Source organism: Staurois parvus, unplaced genomic scaffold (genome assembly GCF_062004578.1).
Source record: "Staurois parvus isolate SC_StPar_1 unplaced genomic scaffold, SC_StPar_1.0 ptg000747l, whole genome shotgun sequence".
NCBI lineage: Eukaryota > Metazoa > Chordata > Amphibia > Anura > Ranidae > Staurois > Staurois parvus.
In genome coordinates this window covers 484981-503586 of record NW_028318543.1, presented here as the reverse complement: position 1 = coordinate 503586, position 18606 = coordinate 484981, and the positions used below count along the sequence as shown (strand labels likewise).

Sequence of the window (18606 nt, the reverse complement as noted above, 5' to 3'; positions counted from 1 at the left end):
TTTTGGGCGATCTCTGAAAACCTATCTCTTCAGGGAAGCCTATCCTGCCTTCAGCTAGAAACAGAATCTTCTACTTCTCCTATCAGTTCATCATCCACAGTTATTACCTGTTGTACCCCCAGCCCCTCCCTCTTAGATTGTAAGCTCCCAGGGCCCTCCTAACCCTCTTGTATTTAACTGTACTGTTGCTGTATTGTCACCCGTTATATTGTAAAGCGCTGAGCAAACTGTTGGCACCATATAAATCCTGTATAATAATGTTAATGAAATGTGTGGTCAATGTATTCTTAAAAAAACCTTCTTATGTTTATATATAAAAATTCAATGAAATAATTGAGAAATTGTAGCACTACACTGTTTTACCTGACTAAATCTGTTAATATTAAAACTGTGATTAAACTTGTTCAAAAACTGTATAGCTTCAGCCATAGCTTCTAATGCAGTATACATTCGTACATGTTCCCTGTGAAGCATCCTTCTGTCAATTTTTGTAGGAAAGAAAATTAAGAAACTACGTATAAAACTTGTAATATTTTGGAAATAAATATTGTTTCCATTTTGAGTTGATGTCATGTTGTACAATGAAATGGTCAGATCATCCATCAGCAGACTAGTTTGTGAATGCCTTGACAATAGATCGTCATCAAACACAATTTCATCTCTAAGAATTGGTGGATCAAAAAACTTTAAAGACAAACTTGTTATAAAACTGATGAATAGTGTTATCATCCTGAGTTCATCTGAAGTCCAGCCTGGGGGAAGGATAATCATATTGTTTTCATTGATACTAGAGTAGGCAAGGAGGTATTGAAAGGCAGCATTTGTGAAGGAGCCACAAAATATTAAAACTTTACAAGGTACTTTACTAAGCGTCTCCTTCCATTGATAATATGTAGCAGGATCCTCAGTCATTCTATTTTCAAAAGCCACACAAATCTCCTGGGAAGCCAAATGTTTTTTCAGAATTTGCACTTCATTCTCCCCGCTATCATTGTCTGATAAAAGTATTCCAACCCAATTCCAGCCAAAATATTTCACTAGTTTGGAAATTGCTAAATAATGGACATTATCATTCTGAACGGTCCTGAATACATGCGGGTAAAGCCGTCTGTCACTTAATGAACGATCGGTGGCTCCATAGCTGATCTACAAAGAGGAGGATTAATAAATAACTATAATGTGACTATACTTCCAGATTACATTCATACCCAGCTGCCATTGGAATTATCTTTAGAGACCGCACTGTACAAATATTTAAAAATACAACTGATCTTTCAGATTAAAGTTGTGCGACTTAGAAGCCCGACTATGATGTGTGACTTCATTGCAGCTTGCTGCCACTTGAATGAATGATGGCCGCAATGAAGTCACAAGAAAAGAGTGCAGGAAAATTTTTTTGAGTCGCAGTGATTAGAATGGTTCCAATATGGGACGAGGGATGCAACTTTGAACTCACAAGTCGCATGACAAGTCACATTGATGTGAACCGGGGCTTACTTTTTTTTCTATATAAAATTCAGCCAGAGCCTGAGCAGAAATGCCTGCCCCCAGCCACCATGCTGTAGAGAAGGATCTTTGCTCTCTGAGTTGAAGCTATAGACTGGCCCCAGAAGGGGTGTATTGTATTTGCAGTGTCAGATCCAGGGGCGGACTGACCATTTGGAAACTCGGGTCAGTAGGGGGCCCCATGAGATGCCCCTGGTACCTTTTTCATAGGCTTTTTTGAGTTTGGGCAAGGACACAGGGGCCCCATGATCCCCTATTGCCCAGGGGCCCCATGAGTTGTCAGTCCGCCCCTGGTCAGATCTATAGCTCTCCAATCAGCAAGGGTATTATATATTATTAGCTATAGTTCAGACTTATCAGTGGGCATTTTGGACCTCTGCAGAGAGACCATTGCTTTCATACAGAGAACAGAGACCCTTCTGCAGGCTGGCAGGGGACAGGCTTTCCACTCAGGTTAATTATACAACACCAGAAAAACTATGCAAATCATGGGACCTGCCTGCGACCTGACATTTCTTGTGATTTGCTTGCTCTGGATCACTGATTCTGGCCAGCCAGAAAAGCCAATTTACCAGTATTTTCAGAAAGAGGCCAGCTTAGTCTACATGTGTCTCTCAGTACATGTGTATGAAGATGTACTTTATATTTATAATTTTAAAAGCGAACAGTGTATAAAAAATGAATCAGGGAGCCCAGTAAAAGCAGTACAAGCTCTAATACCTCTTTGTTTTCCATTCAGCTTGAAGCCCAGTTGAAGCCTCCTTTTATGCTCTGTGTTGGCAGAATTGTGCAGACCTGGACAACTACTCAATGCACCATTCAGTGGTCCATGTCTCTGCCACCTCCACCCCAGCTCAGTACTCCAATCAACAGATTTTTTTAGGCAGGGGGAGCTTTGCTAATTGAAAAGCTGTCAAGTGGGATGTGGAATAGAGTTACAGAGGTGAGAATTGGTAAGGAAAGTATTTTACAGTTGTTTGGAAACCTGTAAATGCCATTGAGTCTATTATATTTAGTGCAGTCTTGTATATGTAGAATGCAAGGTTTGTCTGGACTACAGAACACCCCATTCTACCTATTGTAAAAGGGGGGAAGTGTGGTGATAAAGAGGTTTGAAGATACATAATGAGGCATTTAACACTATATCATTTAAAAATGGTGGGTCTCATTCACTTAAGAGGCCTTTGTATTCCAGAACAATCAGTAAAGACAGATCAAAGTAATCCACAAACATAGACCTTCAATTATTCTTCAAAGGATTTTTTAAAACAGGCAAATGAGACCTTTTAGCAGCAATCATCTTTTAGCAGCAAGAGCCTGGAAAACCAGAGCCTGCTTAATGGAGGTCTAGGCCTCCCCGATATTGGTAAATATTATCAAGCAGCGCACTTAGCACAGCTTCCAAAATATCACGCGACTTTCGAAATTCCCCAATGGGTGGTTCTTGAAGCGGTTGAGAGTGATCCCCTTTCTACAGCTAACTTACTCTGGTTAAGGCCAGTGGATCGCCGCTCAATAACAAATCCCATCACCTCCCACTTCCTATCATTATGGGATAAACTAAAAACTCGCTATCTCCTTCAATCTCCTCACAACCCCCTGCTCTCGTTCCTTCGAAACCCAGCCTTTCCCCCGGCCTGGCAGACGCCCCTCTCATTTAAAGCATGGACCGCTGCTAACCTGATCCGTACACACCACTTCCTACAGAGAAATAAGTTTAAATCCTTTGCCTCGCTACAGGAAACTTATAGCCTCCCTGCTTCCGAAATATTTAAATACTTACAACTACGTCACTTCTATGCCCCCTACGCTACGACAAAGGGCCAACCCAGCACCATGTCTCCCTTCGAACGGGCATGTTGCAAAGACCCACACGGACGGGGCCTCATCTCGTGCTTATACTCCCACCTCACAACTACGGTCACAACACCCCTTCCTCCATACACCCGTAGATGGGAAACAGACTTATGTAGGCAATTAGACCTTTCAGAGTGGGAACACATTTGGGCCAATACAAAATCGTCATCTCAGAACGTTGTTGCACTGGAAACCAATTCTAAAGTTTTAACGCGATGGTATTTGGTCCCAGCGAGAATTGCAAAGTATACTCCTAACTACTCACCCAATTGTTTTAGAGGCTGTACGGACCTAGGTACACATTTCCACATATGGTGGGATTGTCCAGTCACTCAAGCTTTCTGGATTGAAATCTTCCATATATTATCCGCACTCAGAGCCACCAAGTTACAACCCAATCCAGCCACAGCCCTACTCAATCAACGCCCTCCGGGTATTACCAATTCAGAATTCAAACTTCTTCTGCATGTCACTACGGCGGCCAAGCAGGTCATAGCGAAATCCTGGAAATCCCCCAGCTTAAACATCACAGCTGTTAAATCTAGAATAACGCAAGCTATGATACACGCAAAGGTGGAAGCCACGATTCTTGACACGATCCCTAAATTCTTGAATGTTTGGAGCCCCTGGGTAGAATGTTTTCTCCCACCTAATTTTGACGAATCCCTTCTTTTTCCTTGATTTTCGTACAGAGTGCCTTGGACATTGTTCTTGGCCCACCCTATATGATGCCCATGCTGTTACCATGCTCCTCCTTACCGCTCATGGAGTCACTGCTGTCACCCTCTTTCTCCCCCTTGTCCTCACCTACCCCCTCTTCTACCCTCCTCTAAAGCCCCCTTTTTTTTCCACAACGTACCAGTGAGTCATTATCCTAACTGATCGAAAATATGAATCCATCGTTGACAACCCCCGACTTTCTACTATCATTAGAAACTTTGCATTGTTTTTGCGATATATTCTTTCGTTCTCATTATTGTGACTCTGTCATTGTGTTGTCTATTCCTAACATTATGTTATCAGTACAATTTCTGTTGTATATTGATGATGTCTCTCTGCCCCTGTTACATTGGTTTTACTGTTAATAAACGTTTGAACAAGAAAACCAGAGCCTGAGGCGGCATGCACAGTAATGACCAGACTTGTCCTCACAGGAGAATCAGGTATTTTTTGTATAGATATAATAAAATGCTCTCAGTGGTATATTTATCAAACTTAAATGGACCAAATAAGAGAAGCTAAAGTGTCAGTAACCCCCCCCCCCCCAAAAAAAAAAAAGTATCTACAATAAATGTGTCTGTCATTGTATGCCTTCTATTTTGTTTAAAATATTTAATTCTAATTAAAATACTTGTTGATCCTGCCAGTCACGTTTTCCTGATTGTTGGCAGTGGCAATGGTCTGCGGGCTTTTCTACCAACTGCAGTGTTGCCACCACTTGTGAGCATGCTCCAGGTGTCTACTACTTACCCTGTTCTCAGAATAACCTGGATAGTGGGGGGACCTCTGTCCTGCATTGCCACCACTTGTGTACATACTCCAGGTGTCTAAGGTACTTATCACTCTGGATGGCCCTGGTGGTACACAGGACCTCTGCCCTGCTGTGCGTAGTAATGACAGGAGGAGCCACTGTCAAATACCTCTACCCCCTCCATTAAACCGTGCTCTTTGTGAAGAAGTCAAATGGAAGCCTAATGATGGTGAGTAAAGGTATAAGATTACCAGTGGATCCTATCCTATAGCCTAATCCTCACCACTGTAATTGGCAGCAGCTCTTGAAGGTCCTCTGCACTCTCTGTTCCTAGTCCTCCAAGCAGCAGAAGAAGAAGGGACCGAGCTGTCTTATGACTATAGATCAATGGTCTCCAAACTATGGCCTCAGGGCTGGATGTGGCCCTTTGCTTGCCTTTATCTGGCCCCTGGAGCTCTATTCCAACAACTGACACCAATGATGGCGCACCATTCCTCCTACTGACACCATCAATGGGGCACTATACATCTCATTGATATCAACAATGGGACATTATTCCTCCCATTAAAACCAATGATGGGGCAGTGTATCAGGGCATTGTCTCCTTCCACTGGCCACTGTTTGGCCCTCCTAAAGCCTAAAGGTCAGTAAACTGGCCCCTTGCTTGGTAAGTTTGGAGGCCCCTGCTATAGATAAAAGCCTTAAAAAAGGTAATTGCATTGGATTTTAATGATGAAAACTGGGGCAAAATCCTTACTGATAGTGCCAGGTGAGTTTTTATTTGTTTGGCTGACTTTGCATTTACAAACACTTTAACTGTTACAGTTTACATGCACTTTAACTTTCACAGACTGGCATGTTTTTGTTGTCTCCGCTGACTTAGAATAGTTTACAAGTAGTTTTCACTGACCTGTGTGTATCTGTACAATCCGAGGATTTGGCCGATTGGGATTGTAGTGGATGAATAGTGATCTCCAATAACACCAGCCAGCTCGCCATGTCCTTTACAGGAATAATTAGGAATTGTCCCATTTGGTCCAGATAAGATCTGCAGAACATTCTGTACAGCTTTCCGGGGTTCCAGCCATGAATCATATAGATGGAAGCCTAGAGTGATGTTGGGTAAGATGTCTGGATCCTGGTTAACGTTATCAATTGCAGAAAGGAAAGCTACGAGGTTCATGTAATACTGGAGAGATGGGCTACAAAAAAGTTTTTTATTTTTAACAAAACAATAAGTTGACAATTTCTATATAAATATCAAATATTTTTAAAATGTTTATTTATTTGATCAGCTTAACATTAACTACAGAGGGAAATACTTTTAGGCAATGCTTCCTGGGAGATATATAAAACAGCAGAAGCAATGTTGAGGAAATGCTAAGTTTTACACAGCAGGCCTGTAAATGAAAGTCTCACTACTAGACGATTAAGCATCATGTGACCTTTGTAGATCAAGAACACTTGTGCCCTTGCCCTGAGTTCAGTTCAGCAGAAATTTGGTGAACTCTGCTAAAACCAATTAAATTAATAATGCCTTTTTTCTGTGCTAGTAGGCATGGGGTGCTTGGCCTTGGAGAACATGAACCTATAAAAAAAAAATTTTAAAAAATCTATTCAGTCAGGAGCAATGATTTTTTTTAAAACCCTTTGAGTCTTTTTATGGATTTTAAAGGAGTATGTCACACAAAAAAATGCATGAGGTCCCCCAGGAAATACATTCCAGACTTTTTGGCTCTGGTACAAATTTTTTTTTTTGTTTAAAAATGATTTTATTATTTTTCTATGTTTAAAAACGATTTTATTATTTTTCTATGAAATAGGCTGCAAAGACAACATTACAGCATCAAGTAAAATATAAAACAGAAACAAGGCACATCTGTAATATACATTCCAAAAGGGTACAATCATGTAAGGCATAAAAATTAAGTGTATGAGCAAGATAGGTAAGAGGGTAGGCAAAGCAATAATGGCACCAACAGAAAAACACGATCAATGGAATCATAAGTATTCATTATTCAGATAGTAAATGTCTATGAGTTTTCGAGCGTCCTCGCATTTTGTTTTCCCAATTGGTTCTCCCCAAGTCCAAAGGAGGAATTGGGCTCCCAGACTTACAACGACATAACTGGGCTTGCCATCTTTCCAGAATCATAGATTGGAATGCTCATTCGACCACCAAAGCTTGGGTGAATTTAGAAAACTCTTTCTCCCCTTCCCCCATAACATTGATCCCCTGGCTTCTGGTGAAACATACCCCTCAAGCCCTCCTCACACATCCACTGATTGGACCTACCCTGAAAATCTTCCATTTGCCTGCAAGTTGGCCTCCATTTCGGATGCTCTTAACCCTTTTCTTAACCTCTCTCCGCTTAAACCCGGATTTCCCCCAGGCATGCAAGGCCTTTCTGTCCAAACATTGGCCACATAGCCAGATGAAAGCAGAACACTTTTTCCAAAAAGGCCAACTGAAATCCTACTCCTCTTTGGCAGGTTTCATGAGGGACTACACCTTCTCCTTTTGGGCTTACCTTCAAATTAGGCAATTTCTTCAATCTCATGCACAGCGTCACAAATGGATCCGGCCTCTTACAATCTTTGAATCTATTTGCTCTAAAGCCGAACCCCAGAGGCACCTAATCTCATTAGCTTACCTCCTCCTAGTTGGCGATGGGAATCCTAACTCACTCCCTGCCTGCTGAGCTTGGAGTAGAGACCTGGAAATAGACTTCTCCTCGGACTGGGACCAAATGTTTACATACTCCCACAAATGCTCACTGAATGTATCAACGCAAGAAAATGGATACAAACTAGCCTCCCACTGGTATAATACCCCCTCTAGAAACCATCGCTATAATCCCTCTCTGCCGAACACATGTTGGAGATTCGGAGCACACCATGGCTCTCTTCTCCATATCTGGTGGTCTTACCTAAATAACCCTTCTGGCAGGAGATTCACCATATAACCTCATCAGTATCCACTATACCTCTCGATTTTTGCCCAATTTCTCCTCCACTATACCCCTCTCCCCAGATGCCTTGATTTCAAATCACTCGCTATGCATATGCTCAACGCGGCTAGACTCTGTCTACTTGTTCTTTGGGGATCTACCCACCCCCCTTCAATACGAGATTGGCTCACAAATCTGGGAAGAGTTGCGGAGATGGAGGAGCTGATTGCTTCATCACAAGATAACCCAACTAAATTTTCCCATATCTGGTCTTACTGGACTCAATTTCAAACGACCTCCGAATACCGTTCCCTTATGAGCCTTTCCACTTGACTTTGTGCCGAACCTGCATTCCCACATTGTTTTCTTCATCACATCGCCCCTCTACCTTTTTAAGTTTGTTGAGATATTCTTTCCTACCCTTTACGCTGGTCGGAGCGAGACACCCTCATGTTCAATGCACCTGATTGTCTGACTCATGCTTATACCCTTTTCGGGGCTGATTATAATTGTTATGTCCCTGGAGCTTCCACACCTGCAGTATGTCTGCCTACACCTCCCCCCTCCCCAGTTTCCTTCCTTTGCGCCTTTATTTCCTTTTTGCATATTCTGTTATATTCTCTGTAATGTTTAAACAATGATAGCGTTCCTTCATTTTTATATTTAATAAAAGCTCTTTTCCTATTGTCTATATCTTTTCTAACTTTGGACATAAGCCACATGATGCCTGCAGGGACGGATCTAGCCTGTCTGAAAAAATTTCAGAGAGGCAGATGATGGGAGGTCAACAGGACAGTGTATGGGGGGGTAGCAGGGCAGAGGATAGAGCTAGTAGTTTGTACAATAGTGTACAGGGTGTCAGCAGGGTAGAGGACAGGGATCAGCATGGCAGGGGACAGGGATCAGCAAGGTGGAGGATGGGAGTTCAGCAGGGGAGTGTACAGAAAAACGTTAGGCAATGTAACTGGCTTCAGTAGGGCAGAGGACAGGGGTCAGCAGAGCAGAGGACAGGGGTTAGCAGAGTGAAGGACAGGGATCAGCAGAGCTGTGGATGGGGGTCACCAGAGACAAAGATAGGGATCAGCTGGGCAGTGTACAGGGGTCAACTGAACCAAGGATAGGGATCAGCAGGGCAGAGGGCAGAAGTCACTGCTGACAGGGCACTGGGCAGAGCCAGAACAGCATCAGCTGAGGGTCTTTGGGGTGGCACAACTGAAATCTGGGGGGTCTAGGCCCACCCCAGCATAAGTTTTTGAAGCTGCACCCTCAGCTGGTACTACATTCTGGAAAAGGGGGTTCCACATTTTTACTGCTCTAATAATAAAGAATATTTTATTTTTTTCCCCACTCATCTTTTCTGACTGTTTTTCACTAGTTTTGCATTTGGATAGGGTCAGTGTCACTACTGGTAGCATGAGATGATCCCTGGACCCTACAGAGGTTGCACAGGCAGTCCAACTCCTCCAGGATGGCACATCAAATGTCCTATTACCAGAAGGTTTGTTGTGTCTCCCAGCACAGTCTCAAGAGCATGGAGGAGATTCCAGGAGACAGGTAGTTACTCTAGGAGAGCTGGACAGGGCCATAGAAGGTCCTTAACCCATCCGCAGGACCGGTATCTGCTCCTTTGTGCAAGGAGGAACAGGATGAGCACGCTTTGCTTTCAGAAATATACTGCATCATGTTTGGGGAGCTTAAAGTAATTTTCAAACCTAAAATGTCCATTTTAACATGTCAGTGACCAAAAACTGATCTGGCAGAGGCAGCGTTGAAGTCGAACTCCAGGCAAATAATGGAATATACAAATGAAAGGCATACATGGGAGCTGTTTTACCTGCTGTCAAGGATTCATTAAACGATCACCCTGTCATGTGTCCACCACACGCCACGCCCACAGCGACTAGCTAACCGTGACGCACGCGTGCGGCCACAACAGGGTGGTAAAGAGGGGATAATAAAGGGATTTACACTTAAATATCTCAAACCGTATATAAGATCAGCCGTGATACCTTTTCACAGCCCGCACTACCTCTGGCCACCACCAGATGGAGACTCCACTCCAATCCAGCTGGTTGACCACGCACTGGCAGATACGATCTTACATACAACCTGGTGCCCTGATTAGAGTTGAGGACCAGTTTAGTTATCACACACCCTTCTAAGGTCCCTTCAGCTATCCTAGCATGAACCCATGATAACCCTTCCACTGTCCACACACGCCCACACCAGACGCACCACAAAGGTAGCCTGCCACCACCCAACAGTTTATCCGCAGAACGGTCTGTTGAGACACCACACACACACAGATCTCCGTCTGGCAGATCTGTTACCTTTGCAATCTGCGTGCAATCTGCCCACTCACAGTGCAGTTGCATACAGATTGGCAATGAGCTTAACCAAGCGTTTTAAAGGCACTAAAATACAATACAATATAACCCAATCTAATCTCTCCAATCTAGTCTCTCCGAAGATATGAGCACGTGCTTAAATACACAGAAGTTCACTAATTAATTTTAAGATTTAATTTCCCAAAGTGGGCAGCGCATAAAATATGTACAAAATATAACAAGTTACATAAAATACAAAAGATATAAGAAGACACACAAATGACTAATTACTATAAAATAAAAGGGAATAAAAAGACAGAATAACACTTTACCCTGCGGCTGGAGCAAGCCAGAAATCGTCAATCCGCTAGTCAATCGAACGAGCTCCGTACGGATCACCCTGTCCAAATGTCCGTGCGTTCAATTTATTGCGATTTGGACATGGGTGGGATATTAGTCTTCGGCCAATTGACCCTGGGGGAGATGGTCCTGACCTGTCCACAAGAGGTACTGTGTATGGACCTGCCCAAGTTCAATTGGGCCGAGACTGGCCTGAACACCAAGTCGGGGATTGGATTTCTGACACCAGCGTGTCAGCCCGATCGCAGCAGTATCAAACACCATCCGACTGTCGCACCCCCGCGTCATCTAACCCTTCCATGCATTTCCCTGGCTTTCTCCCCAAGCCACAAATATGATTCTTATATGTAAATGTAGCGTACAGAATGGCCTGCACAAAGGAAGCTTGTTCATATCTCTCCAACTAATATTTTGGCTTTTATAAGAGATTAAACATACTTCTTTGATGTGAATATTACTTATAGAGCTTTCCACAAAAGGCAGACAGTCTGTCTGCTGTCACTGGTTTTCCCAGAAGGTGATAACCTGATTGACACACAAAAGTTGTCACCTCCAGGAACCTGGCTTTAGACTAATTAATGCTAAATGATGATTGGGTCTGTAAGGCCTATGGAGTAATTGTGTATACATACACATCTGATCCCAGACAATTTGTTTGTACCTTCTATTCATTTCCCTACTGCCCAGGGGCTCAGTGTACATCCTTAATGACCAGACTGTTCCTGCACACACCTTTGCAATGAAAGGGCCTGACATAATCTAATCTACTCAACCTGTCATGGCTATGATACCATATTTCCACTCAAATCTTTCATGTCCGTTACAATAAATCTTACATGTCCGTTACACCTGCCATAGAATTTGTATTTCGGTCCATCTGGTTCTGATAAATACACATCTCTGCCACACAGCTCCGTCTGACAGGAGACCTGATTTTTCTCTGCTGCAGTTCAGAAACACTTACAGGTCTTGTCTCTCCCCAGGTAAAATGTCGGCACTTACACCAATGTAATGATGTACTCAGGGGTGGACTGAAAACTCATGGGGCCCCCGGGCAATAGGGGATCATGGGGCCCCTGTGTCCTTGCACAAACTCAAAAAAGCCTGTGAAAAAGGAACCAGGGGCATCTCATGGGGCCCCCTACTGACCCCAGGCCCTCGGGCAGTGCCCGAGTTTCCAAATGGTCAGTCCGCCCCTGGGTTGTATACAGAGCTGCATTCATTTGTATCTTTTATATCTGCCTGGGGTTCAGCTTTAAGACCTCTAAAATATGAATACACCATAAAGGACATGCAAACAGTCTGGGTGGCCGATCCACAGCAGGGATTTAATATAGAAACCCTCTACTCTGCCCTGTGCTGGAGTTTGTATATAAAAAAACAAAAATCGGCACAGATTGTATGCGTGGTGCTATAAAGAATGGTAACATAACAACTGATTAAAGTGTGAGCGCACTAATCAGTTTACACAAAAAATTCTTTCTGGGAATAAAAATGTTCTTATTTTAAAATGTAAATTTAATTTTTAATATTAAACATTTTTTAAAGCGATTGTTTTATTTTTTTGGACACTTGATAAAATCTACACTTTTGGTTATAAAATGACCTGAAACCCCAGAACATAATATATTTTCTGAAAGCAGAGGCCTTGTAGTACAGAAATCAATGTATTCTGAGATTGGAGAGTCCCAATGTCAGAATGCAAAAAATGAATCACCTATGGACAACTTTAAATTGATCACTAAAAAAAAAAAAGTAACAGATTGCACGATACAGACAGAGTAGATGGAGGAATCCCCCCAATTGTCAGATTTAAAGAAAAGACTCTTCCAGCAGCTTCTCCAACACCCTGTCAGTGTTCTAGTCTGTCACCAGTCGTGTCACCGTCACCCAGCCCCGGTCACTTTATGGACAGCTTGGTTTGCATGTAAATGTGGAGACATTTTATATCCATTATATACATTTTATAATATTTCCATCACACAAATAAAGTTCTATTTGTTGTTCTTTGTCACCCTGATCACTGTTTCTCTTCCAAGCAAGTAAGTTACGTACCTGTATTCCATTTCAGGTGTATCTAAATTGTCTTTTTTTGACCTCACAGTGAAAACTCCTCCAATGATCAAATCTCCATCCTGAAAATATTGGAATTCATTAAATACATTAGTAGAACAGAGGGTACAGGCTGGACTCTGCATTCCTGACCTCCAGAGTGTCATACATTGGAGGATCACACAGATCTGGAAGATGTAGTGTAGGCATATGCCATGAACATAACTCTGATCACTGGACTCTTCATTAATTAAAGCCCGCATTTCTCCATTGGTACGCAGACCTCTGCAGCGTGTGTATTGCAATGTCAATACAATCAGCTGGCTTCCCTCCCTCTTTTTATACAGTTCAGGATGATACATCTCTCTTTGTTCTGAATATACTGACATTGTCTTCTATCTAGTTTTAGTTGTTTGTGCAGGTGGTTTATTTGTGAGCAGATAAGTTTATGTTATTCATGTTATTTTTACAACTCTAAACCAAGACACAGAATAAACTCTATTCAACAAGGAATTGTGCTAAATATTCTGTATGCCGAAGGAATCATACAATGGAAATACACAGATAGTACCAGATAATATCAGAATGAATCTTCCACTTACAATAACAATGACCATAACTGTTCTATATGACATATAATATTGTATGTTATCTTATAGTGACCCTGTAAACTAAGTACGGCCTGTAAAAGAAGCCCATCTTTGCTTACCTATTGTTGGCCCTTGTCTACAGTCATTCTTCTACTTGGTTTCCCTCTGGGGTGATGGCTGTAGATCCACCAGAATGTTCCATTGTATTGAGAAGGGGTGAAGCATCTCCCTTACAATGTCCCACTATATGTCCTGCTGTTGCCAGCACCCCAACACTTCTCCTCCTAACCTTCCGCACCCCAACACTCTTCTTCTTCATATCATCATCATCATATTCCACCTTTTTCTTCCTGCTGCCTTATGGCATCCCATATGCTGACAGAGGACAGGGACAGGAAAATAATGGCATTGGCTTGAACTTTGAGTCAAAATATTGATGGATGGGTATTAGAGATGAGCGAATTATTCAAAAATTCGATTCGGCTGATTCGCCGAATTTGAGGAAGAAATTCGATTTGATGCGAATTAATTCGCTACGAATTTAACTTATTAAAAGGGTTTCTAGGCTTCAGAGAGCCTTTAAATTAGTGCAGAACACTGTACCTTTAATTTAAATGCCCTTGGAGATGAGGAAGGACAAGGAGAAGGAGAAGGATGAGAAGAAGGAGAAGGATGAGAAGAAGGAGAAGGAGAAGGATGAGAAGAAGGAGAAGGAGAAGGATGAGAAGAAGGAGAAGGAGAAGGATGAGAAGAAGGAGAAGGAGAAGGATGAGAAGAAGGAGAAGGATGAGAAGAAGGAGAAGGAGAAGGATGAGAAGAAGGAGAAGGAGAAGGATGAGAAGATGGAGAAGGAGAAGGATGAGAAGAAGGAGAAGGAGAAGGATGAGAAGAAGGAGAAGGATGAGAAGAAGGAGAAGGAGAAGGATGAGAAGAAGGAGAAGGATGAGAAGAAGGAGAAGGAGAAGGATGAGAAGAAGGAGAAGGAGAAGGATGAGAAGAAGGAGAAGGATGAGAAGAAGGAGAAGGAGAAGGATGAGAAGAAGGAGAAGGATGAGAAGAAGGAGAAGGATGAGAAGAAGGAGAAGGAGAAGGATGAGAAGAAGGAGAAGGATGAGAAGAAGGAGAAGGATGAGAAGAAGGATGAGAAGAAGGAGAAGGATGAGAAGAAGGAGAAGGATGAGAAGAAGGATGAGAAGAAGGAGAAGGATGAGAAGAAGGATGAGAAGAAGGAGAAGGATGAGAAGAAGGAGAAGGAGAAGGAGAAGGATGAGAAGAAGGAGAAGGATGAGAAGATGGAGAAGGATGAGAAGAAGGAGAAGGATGAGAAGAAGGAGTTTCAACCGCTGTATGGAGGGAATGTCACAGAACTGTCAGAAATAGCGGATGCAGATACACTTAGCGGAGCTCTGCAGATACACTTTTTGTCGGCTTGGAATTCTTCTTATTTTCATCCTACTTCTTCTTCTTCTTCTTCATCCTCATCCTCTTCTTCTTCTTCTGAGGATGAGGATGAGGATGAAGAAGAAGAAGTAGGATGAAAATAAGAAGAATTCCAAGCCGGCAAAAAGTGTATCTGCAGAGCTCCGCTAAGTGTATCTGCAGAGCTCCGCTAAGTGTATCTGCAGAGCTCAGCGGTTGAAACATTGTATCTATTTGTTTCCATTTATGGAAACAAATAGATACAATGTTTCAACCGCTGTATGGAGTGAATGTCAGAGAACTGTCAGAAATAGCGGAGCTCTGCAGATACACTTTTTGCCGGCTTGGAATTCTTCTTATTTTCATCCTACTTCTTCTTCTTCTTCTTCTTCATCCTCATCCTCAGAAGAAGAAGAAGAGGATGAGGATGAGGATGAAGAGGAAGAAGAAGAAGAAGTAGGATGAAAATAAGAAGAATTCCAAGCCGGCAAAAAGTGTATCTGCAGAGCTCCTCTAAGTGTATCTGCAGAATAGAGGAGCTCTGCAGATACACTTTTTGCCGGCTTGGAATTCTTCTTATTTTCATCCTACTTCTTCTTCTTCTTCTTCTTCTTCTTCTTCTTCATCCTCATCCTCAGAAGAAGAAGAAGAGGATGAGGATGAAGAGGAAGAAGAAGAAGAAGAAGAAGTAGGATGAAAATAAGAAGAATTCCAAGCCGGCAAAAAGTGTATCTGCAGAGCTCCTCTATTCTGCAGATACACTTAGAGGAGCTCTGCAGATACACTTTTTGCCGGCTTGGAATTCTTCTTATTTTCATCCTATTTCTTCTTCTTCTTCTTCTTCTTCTTCATCCTCATCCTCTTCTTCTTCTTCTGAGGATGAGGATGAAGAAGAAGAAGAAGAAGAAGTAGGATGAAAATAAGAATAATTCCAAACTGGCAAAAAGTGTATCTGCAGAGTTCCTCTATTTCTGACAGTTCTCTGACTTTCACATTTACAGCGGTTGAAACATTGTATCTGTTTCCGAATAAAAACATCTGTATCCTAAATGGAAACAAATAGATACAATGTTTCAACTGCTGTACATGTGAAGGAACTGTCAGAGAACTGTCAGAAATAGCGGAGCTCTCTGCAGGGACACTTTTGCCGGCTGATCGGGAAAAATCCGATTCGCGCACCCGAAGTAGGCTAATATTCGGATTCGACGCGAATCAAATTTTTCCTGAAATTCGAATCGAATTCCACTTCGCCTGGTTCGATTCGCTCATCTCTAATGGGTATCTGCTACTCTACTGTAGAACATGACACAAAAAAGAAGGAGAAAAAATATGCACTGGTAATCCAAAAAACGATTGATATGTAAGACAGTTGTGGGTATCCCAGGAACCTGGTAGCACAGAGTAAAAGCTGCACCACCCAAGTATCAGTCCAAAATGGCACCATTCATCACTCCAGGTTGCTTCACATGAGCAGGTGGCTCCAGCACTGCTGATTTGGTCTAATCCATGTGCAGTTTTGAGTTGAGTTTTTCCTTATATCTGTATGTTTTTATATTTATTTTATATTATGGTAAGGGCAAGTATGGGCATAACTGCAGGGGAATATAACAAAGCTGTAGACTACCTGCTCTTCCACAGTGCAGGGAGAAGGGCAGGCAGCAGAAAATGGAGTGGTGAAATCTTTCAGCCACGAGGAAGGGCAGACAGTAGCAAGTCAAGAGCAGCCTGATTAGGAGGGGTGGCCGGGCGGCACATAGAGGAAACGATTTGTGCATTTCACTCCTGCAGCCACTGAATGCCCACTTCTCCTCCTATCCCTCCTGCAGGCATTCAGCAGTTTCAGGATAGAAATGCTTGGACCAGTACCTCTATGCCACCCCAGGAGAGAAATGCATGGACTGGCACATCTCCTATCCATCTTCTGCTGCCCAGAACTCCTGTATACTCCTACAGCGGCCGCACACCCCCACATGCCCCACAACCAGGGGCGGACTGACCATTTGGAAACTTGGGCACTGCCCGAGGGCCCAGGGTCAGTAGGGGGCCCCATGAGATGCCCCTGGTACCTTTTTCATAGGCTTTTTTGAGTTTGGGCAAGGACACAGGGGATCCATGATCCTCTATTGCCCAGGGGCCCCATGAGCTGTCAGTCCGCCCCTGCCCACAACGCCGCTTGGTTCCCCCATCCCTGTGGCTGCTGTGGGGGATCTGTCAGTATAAACTCTCTCCCACAACCCAGAGTCAGCACTGACAGTTCCAACACCACCACATATGGGAGAGGAGAGAGAGAAAGTTGGTTCTGCCCCTCCTCCTCCTGTGTCTGCCCCACCCACACTCCCTGGCAGTCTTGTGTCTTCTTTCTTTTTTTCTTTCTTTCTCCACCAGGCTCCAAGGATAAGGTCCCCAAGCTTGGGACTGCTCAGTCTAAAATGCATGGGCCTATTTTGTGTCCCATTCCGGGCCTGTCTATGAACGCTTTCACAGAAAAGAGGGATTTACAAAATGATGAAAGTTGAAATCTCGTAAGCCAGTCTATAAACCCTAATTGAAGCCGAAGATATAAAGAGTCTGGAGGATGAGTCAACAAAGTGCTTAGCTATTGGCCAATCTTGCCTGTGATAAGTTCCTAAAATAGGACTATTCAAACTTTTAGGCAGAAATGGGTTGCAAAGAGAGGAGTAAGTGGTCAATGTTCTGAGAAAGGTTCTGAGAAAAAGCACCTCAGTTTGTTCAGAGATGAAGTAATGCATTGGTGAGAGGAGAAAGCGTCAGGAACGAGCAGTGAATTTCTCCACATCATCAGGGCAAAGCTCTGAGATCAACAGGCGTCATGCCTTGCTCAACTTCATTAGATGTTTTGAGGATAAACCTGGGAAACCGGGTGAAAAAAATTTAATTAACGCTGAGGGCACTTAAAAAAGTGAAACGGTAGTACCAGCAAAGATTTAAATGGCACGTTATTTCAATCCCATATGTTGCAAAACAACTGGTAACCACTCCCGGCAGGAAGAGAAGTTGAACAAAAGAAACCACAAGAAATGGAAAAATACTCCAACTACTACTCATAGTGGAAAGTAGCATAAGGCAATGTGTATGGCAGCAGGAACAACAACAAGAGCATATTGAATGGTAGAGCTCCATGTTCATATTGGGACATCAGCCAGGTGCCTAATTCTTTGGAGATTTTTGCCAATCAGAGGTTAAGGGAAGACCTGGCATCGCAGGATTGAGAGGTCAATCCAGAGGAGAAATGTGGGGGTGTTTAATAGCACCAGGAAACATAGGGAGGCCACACCAGACCATTGCAGCCAGAAACGGTATCCTTGATTGGTAACACACTAGTCCTTAGTGTTGCCAGGCCAGGGTAATCCAGCAAAAGTGTTCTTGATCACCATCACACCAGTCTTAGTGCCACCAGACCAGTGCAACCAGCAACACTGTTCCTGATCACCACCACTCAGTGCAACGTTGCCTCTACGTGCTGCCTTTACTGACCCTGTCCTGTTTATTGTCCACATTTCTGCCTGCTTCCTGGACCGGTCTTTTACATGTTTGCTGACTATGTCTCAGTATGTCCCCTGAACTGAGCCATCTGCATGTCCAACTAACTACGTTCCTGCACTCCTGGAACCACAGGAACTCTTGGTCTTCATTTCTTCAGCTTTCTGTAATTGATAGCTTGTAAACATGGCATTACTGGGGGCAGCTATGTACCAGTAGACCTTCTTGGCTTATAGGAATGGGGACTACTATAAGTGACACTACGCTAAGCTCTATTTTCTGAACAGACAGGCCAGGCAGACCAACTGAAAAATGTTCTGTACTACAATTGCATCCTGATATTTCCCAACATGCACTGCAAAGATGCAAGAATCTTCTGACCATTACCAAGGCCTTAAGAAAATACAAGATCCTCCATAGATGGCAGTAACCAGCCAAACTGGTCATCATGCACAATGGGAATGCATCTGCAATCACCACACTGGACTAAGGCTTCCAACTGCTTTGCGACTGGGGTATAATCAAGATCCTTCACCACCCTTTTCTAACGCACTAAAGCCTTCATCAATGAC

At 43.1% G+C, this 18606-nt stretch overlaps 1 protein-coding gene across 1 annotated transcript in view; it reads right to left on the bottom strand.

The window, feature by feature from the left end:
- LOC149445065 (vomeronasal type-2 receptor 26-like) overlaps positions 1 to 12787 on the bottom strand; it is a 35988-nt gene extending 23201 nt beyond the window's left edge. Inside the window, exons 1-3 of the mRNA XM_089654242.1 lie at positions 12528 to 12787; positions 5745 to 6036; positions 364 to 1146 (exon numbers count right to left, since the gene is read on the bottom strand). Of these exons, the coding sequence (XP_089510368.1) occupies positions 364 to 1146; positions 5745 to 6036; positions 12528 to 12787 (1335 nt within the window). The remainder of the gene's footprint in view (positions 1 to 363; positions 1147 to 5744; positions 6037 to 12527) is intronic.
- Positions 12788 to 18606: the final 5819 nt, after the last annotated feature.